General features: G+C 43.6%; 3 protein-coding genes across 3 annotated transcripts in view; 1 reads left to right on the plus strand and 2 right to left on the minus strand.

The window, feature by feature from the left end:
• Positions 1 to 2,995: 2,995 nt before the first annotated feature.
• Positions 2,996 to 8,148, minus strand: LOC119410191 (E3 ubiquitin-protein ligase rnf146). Its single transcript, XM_037677104.1, has 3 exons — positions 8,028 to 8,148; positions 5,400 to 5,459; positions 2,996 to 5,250 (listed from the first exon to the last, which is right to left on the minus strand). The coding sequence occupies exon 3, from the start codon at positions 5,236 to 5,238 to the stop codon at positions 4,123 to 4,125; it is 1,116 nt and encodes a 371-aa protein (XP_037533032.1). The 5' UTR covers positions 5,239 to 5,250; positions 5,400 to 5,459; positions 8,028 to 8,148; the 3' UTR covers positions 2,996 to 4,122.
• A 60-nt stretch (positions 8,149 to 8,208) lies between these two features.
• Positions 8,209 to 9,658, plus strand: mdh2 (malate dehydrogenase 2, NAD (mitochondrial)). Its single transcript, XM_037677105.1, has one exon. It carries the CDS (start codon positions 8,348 to 8,350, stop codon positions 9,359 to 9,361), a length of 1,014 nt encoding a protein of 337 aa, XP_037533033.1. The 5' UTR covers positions 8,209 to 8,347; the 3' UTR covers positions 9,362 to 9,658.
• A 2,767-nt stretch (positions 9,659 to 12,425) lies between these two features.
• The window catches only part of rspo3 (R-spondin 3), a 24,562-nt gene continuing 19,974 nt past the window's right edge, over positions 12,426 to 17,013 (minus strand). The window contains exon 6 of the mRNA XM_037677106.1: positions 12,426 to 12,654. Coding sequence (XP_037533034.1) covers positions 12,449 to 12,654 — 206 coding nt within the window. The 3' untranslated portion in view covers positions 12,426 to 12,448. The remainder of the gene's footprint in view (positions 12,655 to 17,013) is intronic.

The raw sequence follows: 17,013 nt of genomic DNA on the forward strand, positions 1-17,013 counted from the left end.
TTTACACTGCAACACCTCCCCCCTCGTCCCCCCCTCTCCTGGTTACCCCTCCCTGCTCTTCTTTTAAAAAGCCCCCGGGGCGGCCCCCCCCCCCCCCCCCCCCCCCACACACACACACACTGTCCAGCTGTTATCAAAGCAGCTGTGCACAGAAACATCAGGGAGTTGCAGAAGACAAAAACTCCTCCCAAGGACTCTGGGAACACGTCGCTGTGTCTACCATATCAGTCAAAACCCCTGAGCATACTCCTCAGACTGAAGAAGTCCTTTGGATAAAACATGAAATGTTTCAGCAAAGAAGAATCCGTCCAAAGGACCTGACTCAACCGTGTTAGATTCTCCACTATCGTCTTCCCGGTAGTCACATCAAGAATGATTATAATATAGAGAACGGATCATGGAAACATTATATGTTAAACGAGGGCCGAGATGATGTAGAGCAGCCGACCTGGGACCAGAAAGTCGCGGTTCGACTCCCCGCCTTGCCCACATGTGGTGTCCTTGAGCAAAACACCAAATCCCTAATAGCTCCCCGGGTGCTTACATTACTGCCCACTGCTCCACCTGGGTGTATCTCACGTGATGGGTTAACTGCAGAGAACTCATTTCATCATCGTATAGAAACACAATGCTGGCAACACATAGCACTAACATCATTCAGCATATCAGTAAAGTCTATATTAATAAAATAAAATGATAAAGCATGGTTCATACATTAATCATATACATGTTGCCTCGACAACAGAAATAAAACTGGATTTAGTGTGACTGTCAGTTGTACTTGCAAGCAGTTTTTGGAGGAGCTTGGCAGAGAGATTGGTCTGAACATCTTGGAGATCTCTGGAGGATCCAGTCTCAGATTGGTCCGTGTGCGGATGATGCTGAGATCAGGACTCTGTGGGCCGTTCCATCACTTCTAGAACTCCCTGCCTTTAGTTTAACAATGTGTTGCTGCATGTTTCTGTCCTGCTGCAGAATAAATCTTGGGCTGTCCAGACACCTCCCTAAAGGGTTTGAATGTCCTCAGCTAAAAATAAACATTTCACATTTGGACTCAGTTTGGGGCGCATTCTGCCATGGATCTGTATGCGAGTTAGGATGCTTTTGTGGACCTTTTGACCTGGTTTCTATATTGTAGATTTGCCTTTTTGGCTCCAATTCTTCTGTAAAACACCCAGACCTGGGCAGACAGACTGGTGATTGTGGGTCCAACAGGTTTCTACTGGGCATCCTCAAACAGAAGCGAGCATGCGTTTCATCTGCACCTACAGTACAATGCTCAGTGTTTTCTGTGTTGGTGCTTCTTAAAAAGTGTCATCAGCAGTTCTTTAGCCCACAGTCTGCTGCTGTCAACCTTTGACTACAACCTGTCATCCACAGCTGCACCTTAAAGGTTCGGCTGCTCCTGCCTCAATATTAAACCTGCAGTTTCGTATCAGTTTCAGTTCATGACTGTAGTTCAACCTACAAATGGATGAAGCATGAATCTGCTGTTTCATCAAAAATAAATGCAGGGGGAATTGGAAATAACCACTGCACGTCCGTCTGTCCAGCTGTGCTTTGTGAGCTGGATAACTTGATAAATAAGTGAGGCATCGACTTCCATGTTGGTGTGTGGCTATTTATGTAAACAAACCACCCCCATCATTTGAAGAAACTATGACTTCTAGTTTTTATATTATTTAAAAGTATATCCAACAAAGTTAAGTCAGGTCCTGTGGACGGTTTCTTTTTCTTGAAATGTTTCGTCTTTCATCCAACACTTCATCAGCCCGAGGAGCCACAACAAACTATAAACCCTCAGTGGGTCAACCAGTTTGATGGGGGCTCTGTTGGTTTCTGAAGTCCACCCTCTCTCCCACTGACTCGTTTGAGGCAGTCTGGTCAAACTGGTTGACCCAAGGTGCTGTTTATAAGAGTGAGTTTGTTGCAGCTCCTCTGACTGATGAAGTCTTTTGGATGAAAGACTAAATGTTCTAACAAAAAGAATCTGTCCAGAGGACGTGACTTAACTTTGTTGGATTTTTCTACCTGGATTATTAAACATGAATCAGGATGCAAGTAGTTTTCTCAAATAATAGTGGTGGCTGAAGCTTAATCTATGGTGGCCAAGGCCACCAGTGTCCACCCCCTGGCTCCACCACTGCACCTAGTGGTGGATCAAATGGCTCCCTCCAGTCTCCATCACTCTGCTCCACCTTGGACAAACAACAAAACCATTACCTGTGTTCTCCTCCACAGTGGAACTCCTGCCCACTTGAATATCTTGCATCTCTGTTCAATTCCAGTCCAAACATCAACGATTCATATCCTTCAGGGTTGAACTCAGGGACAACGGTACACCACTTGTGAGCTCACTTTGAATTTTATAAACTGATAATCTCATTATTTGCAGCATCTCCCAAACCTGTCTTGAATGTTTGCACATCACCTTCACCTTGGAAACCCAGATGTTTCACTGAGCTTCATATATTGTGCTATTTACCTCACAAATTGCATGTGAAGCTTTGGTCCACTTCAAAACAAATAAACTGGTCTTTGTCCCCAACAATGTGATGAGCTCAGTCCAGCTGAAGATCAGGTATGAACATCTGTAGGATAATCAGAGAAACGTGGAACTTCTTCCCTCTAATTTATAAATGGAGGTCATGTCCTCACGTTTCCTCCTGGGTTTTTATTGGGAGTAGATGCACCTTAAACCAGATCAAGTTGTTCAAAGTGTACTTTGAACACGTGATTTGGTACCAGTTTGAGGCTCATGTTACAGGCTGGCACGCCTTTATCTCATGTTCTCCTTCTAAAGGTCATGTTTCGTGCAGGAAACCCAGCTGGGTCGTCTGCTGCGCTCCAAACACCTACAAGTCCAACACCTGAAAGGAACATGGACAGTTCTGGTAAGTCTAAATGACAAACGTCCTTCACAACACAAGGCTCACAAATGATCACCCTCTGAAGATGATGAAATGAAAAAGTTTATTCTTAAATTACAAACGTTGTAACAAGACCATTTTTAAGCCAAACTGGTTAGACAAACTTTATTCCTCAGAATGAAGAGTCAAAAAGTCGATGAGGTAAGGAATATAAAAGTATCACTTGAAACTTCTGCAGCGTGGCCTTACTTTACTCCCTCGGACGATACGTGACGAGATTCACCACCGGAACAAAACGCAAACAGAAAATAACAGTTTTCATCGACCTGCCAACCAGAAACGTCTAAGCAACTCTCTTTAAAACACACAAATCACAAAACTTTACATACACTTGATGTTTCTTTACTCCGGCACAACAAGAACATTTAGGAAGCTGCAGCTGCTAAAAATGAAAAACATGAATTCACAATAAAAACGCCAATTCTTTAACGCTGTGCAACAATGAAATAAATCTGAATTGTACTAATCTCCTAAATTTTCTGTGAGTAATCTGAAATCAGCTCAAAGCCAGCAGCCTGTGGAGCACTTCAAACATTAAGTGGAACGCTTTAAAGCACAAGTAGCTCATTTTTGTTTCCCTTCGTCAAGTGGTCGAATTCTTTTGAAACGCAGCCTGCTCTGAAATTATATTTTCCAAAGTTTAAGTTTGAGAGTTTTGAATTAAACACTTTAAAAATAATGTGAAGAAAGTGATTGAAGTAGGATGAGAACTGGCGAATAGTTATCTCAGATGACTTGAGCTCCATCGAGTTCATTTCTGTGACAGCGGAGAGAATTCAAATCACAACTTGGCTCCATGTCCAGGATTCCACTCTGTTTTCACTGCAAGTAACAAATGGAACCAGGACTCCCAGAAGCCCCCTGAGTACTGGGTGAGTAACGTTTACACCATCGCTTCAGCTTCTGTGGAATTTAAAAAAGAATGAACTCAAGATACGTGGAGCTAAAACCAAGCGGAGACACAACTGAACCTTAAAAGCATGTTAACATTAACTGCTGTCATGTCGAGGCTGAAAAACTTCAAAGTTATTTATGGACTGGAAGAACCCGATGCACGAGTCGGCTTCACCCAGTTAGAAATCATCCAGATCAAAAAGCGGTCCTGCGTTGTATCGTGTTGCTCTTGTACCAGTTGTCCCACACCAGACGTGGAACTGAGTGAAGACCAGTCAGGACTAAATGACTTGTCTCTTCACACTTCAGTCACTGTGCACTGACCATCAGGCATCCTGGACCTTCCACTGCCACCAGATGATGGAGGGGGGGAGGCAGACTCTGCACGGGGTCGGGCTCTGGTCTCTGGGGACAGTCTTCGTCTCCGTGGCCAGTCCTCCCAATGCTCTGCGTGATCACCATCTCCTCCCTCCTCTTCCTCGTCGTCGCTCCAGTCGCCGGACTCGTCCACAGGAGTGTGAGGGTCAGAAGACCTGGAGGGTGATGTCTCCTCCTCTCTGTCTTCCCCCTCCCCAGCTTCAGACCGTTCATTGGAAGGCAGAGGTCTGGGGCTGATATGCAGCTGTGAGAGAGCATTCTCCAGAGAGGGGCTAGAACTTGGGCCGGGCTGGCCCCCCAGGGAAGTGGGAGGCCGGGCAGTAGCTGAGGGGGCTGTAGCGATGGAGGGGATGATCGTAACCTGTTGCTGTATTCCTGCTACTGACATATCAGCCCCATCTGCAAAGTTCCCACGACCAGCTGGCCCCAGAGCCCCAGCAACAGCCTCAGCGTCCAACCTCAGTCCAGCCACTCCTTTCTTTGGAATATCTAAAACGTCTCTCTTCATCTTGCGCCTACGACCGTGCTCGTTCCGCCTGTACTGCACCATATTCTCTAAGTCAGCTACGTACAGAAACCCGGCGATTAGCATTTCTGCAGTCTTCTTGCCCTTAGAGAAAGCATCTTCCAGCTCACGGCTGGTTCGCTCGTCATACTGCCACCAGCCATTACGACCCTCATAATACCAAGCGTGGTCACTCGTTGCCCCACCCCGACCTCCAGCTGATGCTTTCAGCTCCTCCGGAGAGAGAAGGGTAGGCCTTTCCAAGAAATCATCTGGTACTTCCTGTCTGCAAAGAGCGCAGCGTTTGCTCTGCCAGGACGCTCCCTTCACGCACAGGAAGCAGAAGACATGATGGCACGGCAGTTGGACTGGGTGGACACAGCTCTGCAGACAGATGGCACACTCTGGCACGGTTAGAGGAGGAGATGAGTTGCCAGAGCATGATGATTCTGCACCATTCCCACCTCCACCACCCTTCTTACTGGATGGAAGTGAGTCAACAGAGTGGTCGACCTCTCCACAACTAGCCATCCTGAAGAAGTACTGAAGGAAAGAGGAAAATTGTTTTTATATATTAAGATGGGCATGGCTTTCATTTTCTTGTTTATTAAAAAAAAGAACAAATTATCTTACAAATGTATTCAGATGGACTAAACAAGAAACACATGTATCATTTTCACACAGATACTTACTCAAAGTTGCTTTAATGCTGATGAATCATTAGGAAAGCTGTTGAGCCCTCAAACCTCCCACTGTAAAAATGAAACAAACAGTGAGCGATAATGTTTTTGTTTGTTTTATGTTCACCAGACAGGCCTTTGAGTTGTAACTTACTGTTTCATAGTTTGCTTCCAAGGTACTAGACTTTGCTGTAATTGTTTAAATAATCAGGCTTTCTGGGGGATCTCTTCAGTTTTGTCTTTAGAGTTGGGCCCTGTTTACACAAGAACAACCTCTGGAAACTGTGTTTTTTTCAATGTTTATTACAAAATAGAGCGAGTTTACACGAAAGCGCTGTAGTTTCCATGTCAGTCGGGTTGCCAGATAAGAAATTATGAACTGACGCTTTAAAACGATAGTATTTTGACCTAAACGGTCATATGTGCTGAGCAAGCGTGTTGTAAAATGAAGCGTGCGCTGTGTTTTGTGAACATTTGCGCAGAAAAATGAGGGGGTAAATAAGACATTTTAAATTTATCTGGCAACCCTGCAGGGCGCAGCTGCATTCATTGTAGGTGCAGTGTTTGCATGATCAGTTATGTCAAAACTGATGAATACACTAACGTCTCTTTGGATCCTGGATTTTATGAGTTTTACTCCTACATGCAGAAAAAGGGTGAGTAGCACAAAAACACTCTGCTCTCTGCCATTTATTATAACTCAGGGATATTCAACTGGTGGCCCGGGTGCAAATCAGTCCCATGGGTGTGTTTAGTTTGGTCCCAACAATGTGTTCGTTTTTAAATAAAACTTGATTTTAAATTGTAAAACAACCTTAATGAGAATAAGCGCTGGATGTCCGGCCCCTGAGCTCTTGGCTCTCAGTAAGTGTAGCCTCCTGAGCAGTTTAGTTGAATAGCCCTTATACAACTGTTGTGGTGCAGAAAAACTTTTGACTGCAGCCGCCTGTGTGCGCATGTACAACTTCAAAACTTGCGGAGCATTTCACGCCTCCACGAGGGGTTCATCTGAAAGTCTCCACTCTGAGACCTGGATTCAGAAACCTTCGGTTTCAGAGAACGAGGGCTGTTGTCGTGTAAATGAACGGTTGAACGGCAGCAGAAAAACAGTGGGTTCACTCAAAAAACAAGTTGTGCAAAAGGGGCCTTGGGCTTCTTTTCACTCCAGTGATTGACCATTTTCTGAGAAAAGTACTTTGTTTGTTAAGCTAAGTATCTCTAACCCATGAAACATTCAAACTCAGTGAACAATACAGAGTTGTGTTGACAAAAAACTACTTAAATTACCAACTTTACACACAATCTTTAGGCACTATTACTAGCAGGCTGTTGCAAACACAATTTATTCTCGTTAGTTTCTACTGAATCAATGAAAAATGCCAAAAAGAACAATTGGGCACATAAAATGTATTTTAGCAAACAAGGTGATTATCAGGCAGCCCAGAGGTACAGTGGTTAGAGCTGTCATCCCACAGAGACAATGTTGCAGGTTCGCCTCCAGGCCTGGGGCTTTTCTGGGTTTGAAGTTTTTATGCTATCCCAATGCATGTGTGGGTTTTCACTGGTTTCATCCCACAGAATAAAAACATGCATATTGGGTTAACTGGTAACTAAAACTATTTTTGGGCGAGTATGTGAATGGTTATTTGTCTCTATGTGTCCCTGTGATGGACTTGTGACCTGTCCAGGTGTACCCGCCTCATGCAGTAACCACCGGCGATGGCACCAGCTTCCACACGACTCAGAACGGAAAAGCAGGTGAAGAACATGGATGGATGACAGTTCCCAAAGCTAAGAGCTGAAAAACTGCCACGATTAAATGAAGAATTATTAATTTTTCAGGTCTCATCAGGTCTTTTTTTTTTCTTCTGTCTGACATTTTTTTTGTCCTCCAATCGTTTGCTTTCTTTATTGTCTGGGCCCACACACAGTCAGTACAATGTTCATGCACAACAAGTGAGCAGAACATGTTCAAAAACCTTCAGAGAGCCTGAAGTATTTCAGATCTGACCCACTTTAAAACATCGCAAAAATGTCTGCTTCTCTCAAAACAAGGTGTGAAGAAATCAGGAGCAGTTACACTTTTGTACAGAACTATAAGCAGAGCAATGAAGAAGTAATTAAGATACTTCTTATGTAAACAATTACTGAAAAGCTTAATTTTTTTTAACAATATGACGTTTAAAATGAAAACTGGGCAAGTGAAGTTTAAGATGTAAGAAACAAAGGAAAGCTGTGTTGACCTACAACAATCCGTGACTTTGTCCTAAACCGGCCTAGCCATCCTGTGTGATAAACGCATCTACAATGATCAGATTTGTGTAAGAACTTAAAGATATAACATTAGTACATTTACTGACAGTTTATAAAGGAAATCCGTTTAAACAATAAATACAGAATAGAGAATTACCATTACAGTAAAACGCATGAAAAAGTCACATTCTAGTGTCCTTATGCCTTTAAAACAATGAAAAATGTTGTAATCATCTGAACCTGGGATGGGCTAAGTGCTGCGCTGTAGCTCAGTCCAGAAAGTAGACGGAGTTCATTTGACTGCGCTAGCTTGTTTTAGCGGGGCGACATAAACAAAAAAAAAAACAGTCGCGACACAGACAACACGGCGATTACACACAACCATACCTTTAAACCCGGCTGTGTTGGGTCTTCCTCGCTATTTTAATCGTGCTGTAGTCTAATTTTTCAAGGCTAAGACACCGACTGCCACCGATAACTGTCTTTGTTTTCCTCGGAAAGAGGAGCTGGGATGAAGGGGGTCGACTTGACGCAACAGTACGCGATGACGTCATTAAACGTCGACGTAACGTACGACGTTTCTTCGACGCACTACAACTCCGCAGTCTTCCTGTTCGCTCGTGGCTAGAGGACGTTGGTGTCACGAAGGAGAGGGGCTCCTAAGGGATTTTATTTTGTTTTAAACTCCGTAAAGAAATAAGAGCAGGATGTTTTCCCGCGCAGTGAGGCCCTCGCTGAGCTTCGCTCGGAGCCTGTCCACCTCCTCGCGGAACAACGCCAAGGTGGCGGTGCTCGGAGCTTCAGGCGGTATAGGCCAGCCGCTGTCCCTGCTGCTAAAGAACAGCCCCCTGGTGAGTCGCCTCTCTCTGTACGATATCGCCCACACGCCCGGGGTGGCCGCGGATCTCAGCCACATCGAGACCAGGGCTCAGGTGACCGGTTACATGGGGCCGGACCAGCTGGACGCCGCTCTGCAGGGCTGCGACGTGGTGGTTATCCCCGCCGGCGTGCCCAGGAAGCCCGGCATGACGCGCGACGACCTCTTCAACACCAACGCCACCATCGTGGCCACCTTGGCAGACGCCTGCGCCCGCACCTGTCCTGAGGCCTTGATCTGCATCATTGCCAACCCTGTGAACTCCACCATCCCCATCACATCGGAGATCATGAAGAAGCACGGCGTGTACAACCCCAACAGAGTGTTCGGGGTCACAACCTTGGACATTGTCAGAGCCAACACCTTTGTGGCAGAGCTCAAGGGCCTTGACCCAGCTCGGGTCAACGTGCCAGTTATTGGTGGTCATGCAGGGAAGACCATCATCCCCCTGATTTCCCAGTGCACACCTAAAGTTGAGTTTCCTGCCGACCAGCTGGCCGCCTTGACTGAAAGGATCCAGGAAGCGGGCACTGAGGTGGTTAAAGCCAAGGCAGGCGCAGGGTCCGCCACGCTGTCCATGGCGTACGCAGGCGCCCGCTTCACCTTCTCTGTCCTGGATGCCATGAATGGCAAGGAGGGCGTGGTGGAGTGTGCCTTCGTCAGGTCTGAGGAGACGGAGTGCAAGTACTTCTCCACGCCTCTCCTGCTGGGGAAGAACGGCATCGAGAAGAACCTCGGGCTGGGCTTGCTGTCCGCCTTCGAGGAGAAGCTGGTTGCTGATTGCATCGGCGAGCTGAAGGCTTCCATCAAGAAAGGCGAGGACTTTGTGTCCAACATGAAGTGAACAGAAATGATTTGTCTTAAAGCATCAGAGTAACTTGAGATCCGTCGGTGTTTCCTCCTCTTTGTTTTAGCAGTAGAATCATCTTGGTCGTTTTGTGAACGTGACTCGTCTGTAGGTGTACCGTGACTTTTATTTTATTTGCAAATCTTTAATTCAGAAAGTCATTTCTGTGTTTTTGAAGATGTTTCTGCTAAGTGAACAAGGAGGAAATACTGTCTGCCTGCTAATGTTAAAAATGGTTATTTTTGTTGCTGATGAGCAAAATATTCACTCCGTCAATAAACAATTTAGCTTCAAGATGTTTCCTTTTTCTTGTTCAAAGGACATGATTTGATGGAGCACCAGAGTGGTGACCAGATGTGCACAGTTAACCTTCAAACATAAATAAACCAGTTGTTCTTCAACACTGAACGCCTTTTAAAACTGAAATCAAACATTTAGTGAACAAAATGTAACTTTTTTTATTGTAGACTTCTAATGGGACTTGTTGATGGAAAACCAAAGACCTAATCCTAATTTTGACTTGTCACTGAGGGGGTGCTGGAAAGAAAGACGAGTTTAAATACTTGAATCATTTCTGCTAAAGTGACTCAACAGTCAAAATAAGCTGAGGACTGCAGAAAGTGTCTGTGCACATCAGGTTTTATTTCACTGATTAATAGCTGCACACTGATTCATTTCTCCTTTAATTACAAAACAAGTCTGTTTGAACCCCCTTCAAAATAAAAGTAGAGTACAGATTAAAAGTTGTCATTCCTCGAAGGAATTCCCATCGCCCGCTACTTTTCGCTAGTTTTCAAGTAAGGAGTTGTAGCGTTCGATGAAACGTGCAGAACTGTGAGACGTGTCGAGGATGATCCACAGCTGCTCAAAGTTTTAAAAAATCTGAATAAATTAAAGCCTTTTTTTGTGTTTGCTGATCTTGAATACATTCTGAAGGTTCAGTGAAATCCATTAAGTGGGCCGTGAGATATTTTGCTAACAGACTAGGCTGACTCCCAATTGTTAATGTTGAAATTTTAAGCAGCAAGTTTCACTTGGAGGACGTGAACAACTTTCAGTTACAACACAATTCATAATGGCGTCTGAAATATTGACTTTATTTTAGTATTTTCTAAGGTGAGTTGGCTGTGGCGGCCATCTTAAACTGGACTGACATGTTTTTAGCTGTAGTGTAGCCTTCAGTGTCATTTTGCAAACAAAATTTAGACTTTAAACATTTTTGATCAAAGGAGCCATTTCAGCCCCTTTGCTCACTGAATGTGTCCGGAGCCTTGAAACCTGCTTCATCAACTGGTGGCCCATGGGCCAATTCAAGCTCATCAGAGGGGGGCTCTTCTGGCCAGTAGGGGTGACATTATAAAACTAAAAATATATGAATGTTGACATTTATTGATCTAAATTTTAGGACAAAAAAACAACATTGTTTTCCTTTTTTTTTTTTCATTTAATTGACCCTTTATTTATCCAGGTAGTCTCATGAGTCACGAGAACTCATTTTCAAGAGAGACCTGTTTAGGAGCAGATGGTGGGGGTTAAGGCCTTGCTCAAGGGCCCAGAGTGGGGCAAATGGAGACAGGGTGGGTGCTTCAAATTTTCTCACCCACATTTTGATGTTGTTGGTCCGGGGGCTTGAACCCATGACCTTCCAATCACAGGCTTTCTTTCTCCAACCTCTGCACCACCACTCCCTTAACAGACCATATTCATTTAAAGAAGGGAAAAAGTTTAAACCAGTTCTGATCAAAATTCAAAACTGAACTCTGCAGTCCTCTTACCTGTGGATAAATTAAGTAAAGAGCTGCAGCATAAATGTCAAATGTGTAAAAACAAGGACATTTTGTTGCATAATTCTTACATGGAATATGAAAAACAAATACTTTTATTTACTTCGACTTTATGTTTTTGTTTTCTATTTATTTTTGTCTAATTGACTGAACGTAACTCTTCAGAGCAACTTGTCCTAAAATATTCCAAATAATTTCTGGTGGATTTGAGCAAACGACCTCACTGGAAGTTGATAAATCTAATCAATGTGTTTCACTCCTTCATCATTTGCACATTTTCTGAAAATTGACCAAACAAATGAGAAAACTGCTGAAACTAGCCTGATCTGTTGTGGGTATAAAATAAAACCTGATAAAAATAAATATGTCAGTTTGGTTTCAAAGGGCCCCAGACGATGGACTGAAGAGCCACGTGTGGCCCCAGAGCCGCAGGTTGAAGACCCCTCCTCCACACAAGATCTTGTTCAGTCTGTCAGCACTCTGAACAGATGTTGCAGATCAGTCTCAGCTACTACCAAACACATTTTCATAGCATCAGTTGGCTGTGGCGGCCATCTTAATTCTAATTGACTCCAGTTATAGATTATTTTCTGCAAATTGTCCAGTGGTTCATGAGATGTTTGGATGAGAGAAAAACATTATCGCCCGCTGTCGCCTTATTGAAACAGGAAATAAAATTAAAATAAAAAGTCTACCAAGACAAGTACAAACCATTACAGTTTTATTTTACATAATTCTGCATTTCTATTTGGAGTTTTATTTCTTTTTTCATTCACAAGACGAGAAACCAACGCTCAGATTGAACACCTCTCTGGACTGAAAGCTTTCCCTCCAGGGAGCTTCCTCCACGTGTCTGCGGGCGTGGAAAAGAAAGAATCTGTCCTGCTTTCTTTGGAAACTTTGCGTTACACAAACAGATTTAAAGAATAGATACAACGACGACAACAATAATAAACAGTTGTTCTACACGACGTTGTAAAATCTACATTCAGAACCCCAGAAGCACAACGTTGTACCAGAGCCCCATTAAATAACCACAAGCTCATCAGGTCTGAGTCTGTCGTCCACACGCTCACACATTACTCTGCAGTCCTGTTGCCTTCACACTCAGAGCGGTGCATGTGCACGAGATTCAACCAGTAAGGGGACATTTTAAAGTCACAAGAGGATGCTAATGCAAAAATCAGTCTTTTGTACAGGTAGCAGCAACACCCCTGTAAAGAGGGGTTCGAGAGGGCGAAAGGGGGTGTTGGAGGGCGTAGTGTGAGGGATGGGCTCATGGGAGGAGGGTGGTCCAGCACTACTGCACAGCTCTGTCTTCAGAGGACGCTGCCTCTGTGTCGTGGCCTCGGCGGTGTCTGTGCTCCGTCTTGTTCCTGTTGTCAGAGTCTTCACGCTCCACCGCCTCCCTGTCCCTCTTCCTCCCCCTTCGCGCCTCCTGGCTCTCCTTGTCCTTGCGGTTGTTGCGATTCTTTTTCCCATTTCGCTCGGCCTTTTTCCGTCCTCCTGAAAGCAAAAGTTAAAAGGAGACATTAGTGCGTTTGCTGAGTTCATAACGCCTGCAGTGTCCACTGTTAGGAAAACGTTACTCGAAACTGCTTGAAACAGCAGTGAAGGCTGCTATGAGACAGATCTGGTTATCAGGCTGCAGACTGACAAAGTCCTCTGGATGGAGGATGAAACATCCATCCATTATCTTTTACACGCTTCTTCCATTTTGGGTCACGGGGTCACCAGTGCCCATGTCCAGCAATCACTGTGCGAGGGGCGGGGTACACCCTGGACGGGTCTCCAGTCCATCACAGGGACACATAGAGACAAACGAGACAAACAACCATTCACTCTCTCACTCACACCTAGGGACAATTTAGAGTCACCAATCACCATAACATGCATGTTTTTGATCTGTGGGAGGAAACTGGAGTACACGGCGAAAACCCACGCATGCACGGAGAGAACATGCAAACTCCACTCAGAAAGGCCCCCGGACCGGGATTTGAACCATGGACCTGCTCGCTGAGAGGCAGCAGCTCTACCAGTTGCACCACCGTGCCGCCCGGAGGACAAAACATTTCTCACTTAAAGAAACAGGTCCAGATGATATGATTTAACCTTTGTTGTTGTTAGTACAGTTGGGCAGAATGTCCTAATGGCACAACAGATTTATATATTTAGTTAATTATGTTTGAAAATCATTTTCACTGTTGAGATTTGTTCATCTTCTGTACGATTTTCAGCATCTGCAATTTTTCTGCTATTTCAACCATTCATGAATCAAAATGTTCATCTCAGTCAGGACATTCCTGCTGTGACTTTTGGTATTTGTTCAAGTTTGACTTTGAAATATTTAGCTTTGTCAGCCATATTTTTCTCATTGAAAATGAATGGAGCTCTCTTCACATCCTTCAACCCCTTTAGCTGTTTACAGCTCGTTACTGCTCATTTCAGCTCTTGTTCTGGTTCAGTTTTATTCAGCCTTTTTGTTCATTTCAGCATCCTTCAGCTCCTTTCAGCTATTTTTCTGCTTCTGTCTGCTAATCTCAGCTTTTTTGCTCTGTTTTCAGCTTCTTTCAGGCAAAATTAAGATTTTTCAGCCTTTTCAGCTACTTTTTAAAAAGGTATACGTCTGCTAATTTTAGCCTTTTTCCTGCTATTTTTGCTAATTTATGCATTTTGCGGTTCTTAATAATTTCTACATTTTGTGCTCCTTTCAGACTGTTTCTGCAAATTTCAGTTAGCCTTTTCAGTTACCTTTTTTATTTTTTTTGTTGCTAATTTCAATTAATTTCCACTAGCTAGTTTCAGATTTTGTGTAATATATTCAGCCTTTCTCTGTCTTTTTTGGGGGCTTATTCTGCTCATTTCTGCTCTATCCAGTTTATTCAACTCATTTCTCTTATTTTTCTGCTGCTTTTATTTTCCTGTTTTCTGCAAATGTCAGCTGTTTAAATTTAGCTCACATTAACAGTTTAGAGATGAAACCATTTCAGCTTCTTCAGTAGCTTCTAGCAAGAACCATTCAGCAACAAGCACTCACACAGGAAATGACATTTCTTTAATTTCATCTGATTATCATCATTAGTTTGTCAAAATTAAACCAAAGCAACCTGGATAAAACAAAAGCCAACAATTCAAGGAACACTAATCACCTCTTTATCTCTGAAGCAATGCAGATGTTTTACCACTAGGTGGCAGGCTTTCATCACTAACAGAAGTTTTTCTGTCAGTGACTCAGCTGTTGCCTGTGATGAGCAAACCTTTGTCCGAAATAGAAAGCCTTTAAATCCCCTCCCTGCCCGATTTATCTGCTCTTGCAACACCATCTCATAAACAAAACGGAGAGTTTTGGAATGCTGACGGTTTATCTCAGCTCGAGCCACAGTTATTAATGATGATAACAAGTTCTAGCCTCAGGGAGCTTGGAGACAGGACCTGCGAGTGAAAGCAGAGGAGGCCCTTTTTCCTGTTGTTGTACTGCTGCCGCTCATGTGTGAGAGGAACGGAGCAGCACGGCCTGCTCGGCTGCTGGCCGGCCCGCCGGGTGGGGATTGTGAAACTGCTGAAGTCGGCAGTAGGCACAGAGATCCCTGTCTCTCTCGCATGTTTGCTCCGTGTTTGGCCCCTTACTTCACCCCTTCTGTGCATTAATCAAGGCAGGTCTCTGATTTGAGCAAGATCCGGGTTTGACCTCATATTTTGTACAAATGATGCAAATCTCTCACTTTATCATCTTCTGGATGTCCTTAAAGGAAGCTAAGACAGGAGACGTACAATGTGGATCAGACATGGGCAACAGATAGTCCGAGGGCCAAAAGTGGCCCTCGGACTATCTCCAACTGGCCGCCCGGAATCCACAATTGAAATGTAAACAACTTTTAAATAAACTGATGAAAACCTGTATGAAACTTAAGGCAGTTTAAATTAAACCACTTAGACAAATACATAATTTTTTAATTAACGGTAATTAATTACTAGAAGACCTTTGCCAAGCTTTTTATTACTGTAGCATAGTTAGCATGCCTTTCCAATTTCCTTTAGGAATGTGAGACAAATGGCTCTCGTGACAATATATTACACGTTAGCTTCACACACATGTTGTGCAGAAATATGCAAAACAAACGTATGTATTTGTACTTCTAAGTCGTTAAGGTTCAGTCTAGTTCGGGAAACACAAAGACTTAAAAATGTTTTTAAAAAGTTTTGACTAAGATGTTTAATTTAAATTTCCTTACATTTCACTAATAAATTGTTTTTTTTGTTTGTTTGTTTTTTAAACCAGTCTTTATTTAAAAAGCTGTTTGTTTGTTTTGTAACTAAGTGATATTGGGGGGCCTGATGGAGATTTTCCACGGGTCACTTTTGGCCCGCGGGCCTTAACTTGACCACATCTGCTCTAGATTAAGACAGGACTAATTTTTTTTTATATTTTTTTTTGTGTGTGTGTGTTTCTAGAACTAGACTGACTCTTAAGTAGCTCAAAAAACAAACACGCTTTTTTAAGTTAACAAATATGTTGCCATAAGAGCCAGTTTACAGACAGGATGTCTTTTATTCCTAAAAAGTATTAGGGAGACACATTTTGGTCAAGAATGCTAACTACGTTACAAGAAAAAGGCTGACAAAAGTCTTCCAGACTATCTGTCTTAAATAAAATTTATTTTTCAATATCTATGCTTGGATTGCTTTAAATATCTTCATTTGGACCTCTGGAAAAGTCTGCTGCCCACCCCTGGTGTGGATGCTACAGTTCAGGTCTTGATTGCAACAGAGTGAGTATTTTAAGTACAGCAAACTCATCTCAGTGATAGTGAAGGGAGGAGGTTTCATGGATGAATGGAGTAATCTGGCCCACTGACTCATCCAGGGTATGCCCCCTTGCTCTATAAACACAGGAAGTTCCCTTCGCCCTCATTGTTTTCTCTGTCCTAACACCATAACTATTTACAAGTTCAGTGGATTAGTTTTACTGTAGCCCCGGTGCTTTTGTTGAGCCAGAGGAGAAACCTAATCCATGCCAGTGCTGAGATGATTAGCAGAGTGTTTATCAAACCCACACGCATTTGGTTAGTTGGAGCAGTTTCCGATGAGCTTTCTGTAAACTGTGGGTTGCCATGTGTGTGTGTGCAGGTTTCCAAATGAGACACCTTTAGAGGTCCTGGAGCGTTTTCAAAAGATATCGTTCATTCCCAAACGTCAGCTTGTCACGAATCATTTCAGTATTGACACACTTGAAGTGAAGCTGGCTGGTACAGCTGTGCATGGAAGTCTTTCCAGTAACTATGAAGCTCAAAGGCCAGCGGGTCAGCTCTTTTTAAAGCTCTGAATTGACTCATATTTAGGTTTTTCTCCCTTTTCTGAGTCATTCAGGAGCTGGTGAGTCTCAAGAGTTTATGATAATGACTTCTGGCCTTTTCCCATGTTTTCTAAAGATGTTTGATGCTCATCCGAGGAGCTTTTTTAAATTTTTATTTTATTTAAAATACAAATGGAAAAGTTTGGAGTTACAAGCTTTTAAACTGGAGTGAGTTGCTTTGTTACTGTATTCAGGCTGAACTCACATGCAAATTCCTCTCCCGTTCCTCCCTGCTGAGGGTTGTTAGGACCTTTCCTAGCCTTGATACACGATAAATGTTTTGGTCACATGCACAGAGGTGTAAAAGTGTGTCTATATGTCCCTGTGATGGACTGGAGACCTGCCCAGGGTGTCCCCCACCTCTCTATGGATGGATGGGTGGTTGGATAGATGGGTGGATGGATGAATGGATGGATGGCTGGCTGAATGGATGGATGGATGGGTGGATTGGTGGATGGATGGATGGGTGGATTGGTGGATGAATGGGTGGATGGATGGATGGATGGATGGAT

Source organism: Nematolebias whitei, chromosome 5, assembly GCF_014905685.2.
Source record: "Nematolebias whitei isolate Nwh7 chromosome 5, NemWhi1, whole genome shotgun sequence".
NCBI classification, from domain to species: Eukaryota; Metazoa; Chordata; class Actinopteri; order Cyprinodontiformes; family Rivulidae; genus Nematolebias; species Nematolebias whitei.

What these genes read in the sequence shown, in the direction of transcription:
- mdh2 (XM_037677105.1), top strand. Translation starts at nt 8,348, where the DNA reads ATGTTTTCCCGCGCAGTGAGGCCCTCGCTGAGCTTCGCTCGGAGCCTG.
- LOC119410191 (XM_037677104.1), bottom strand. Translation starts at nt 5,238, where the DNA reads ATGGCTAGTTGTGGAGAGGTCGACCACTCTGTTGACTCACTTCCATCC.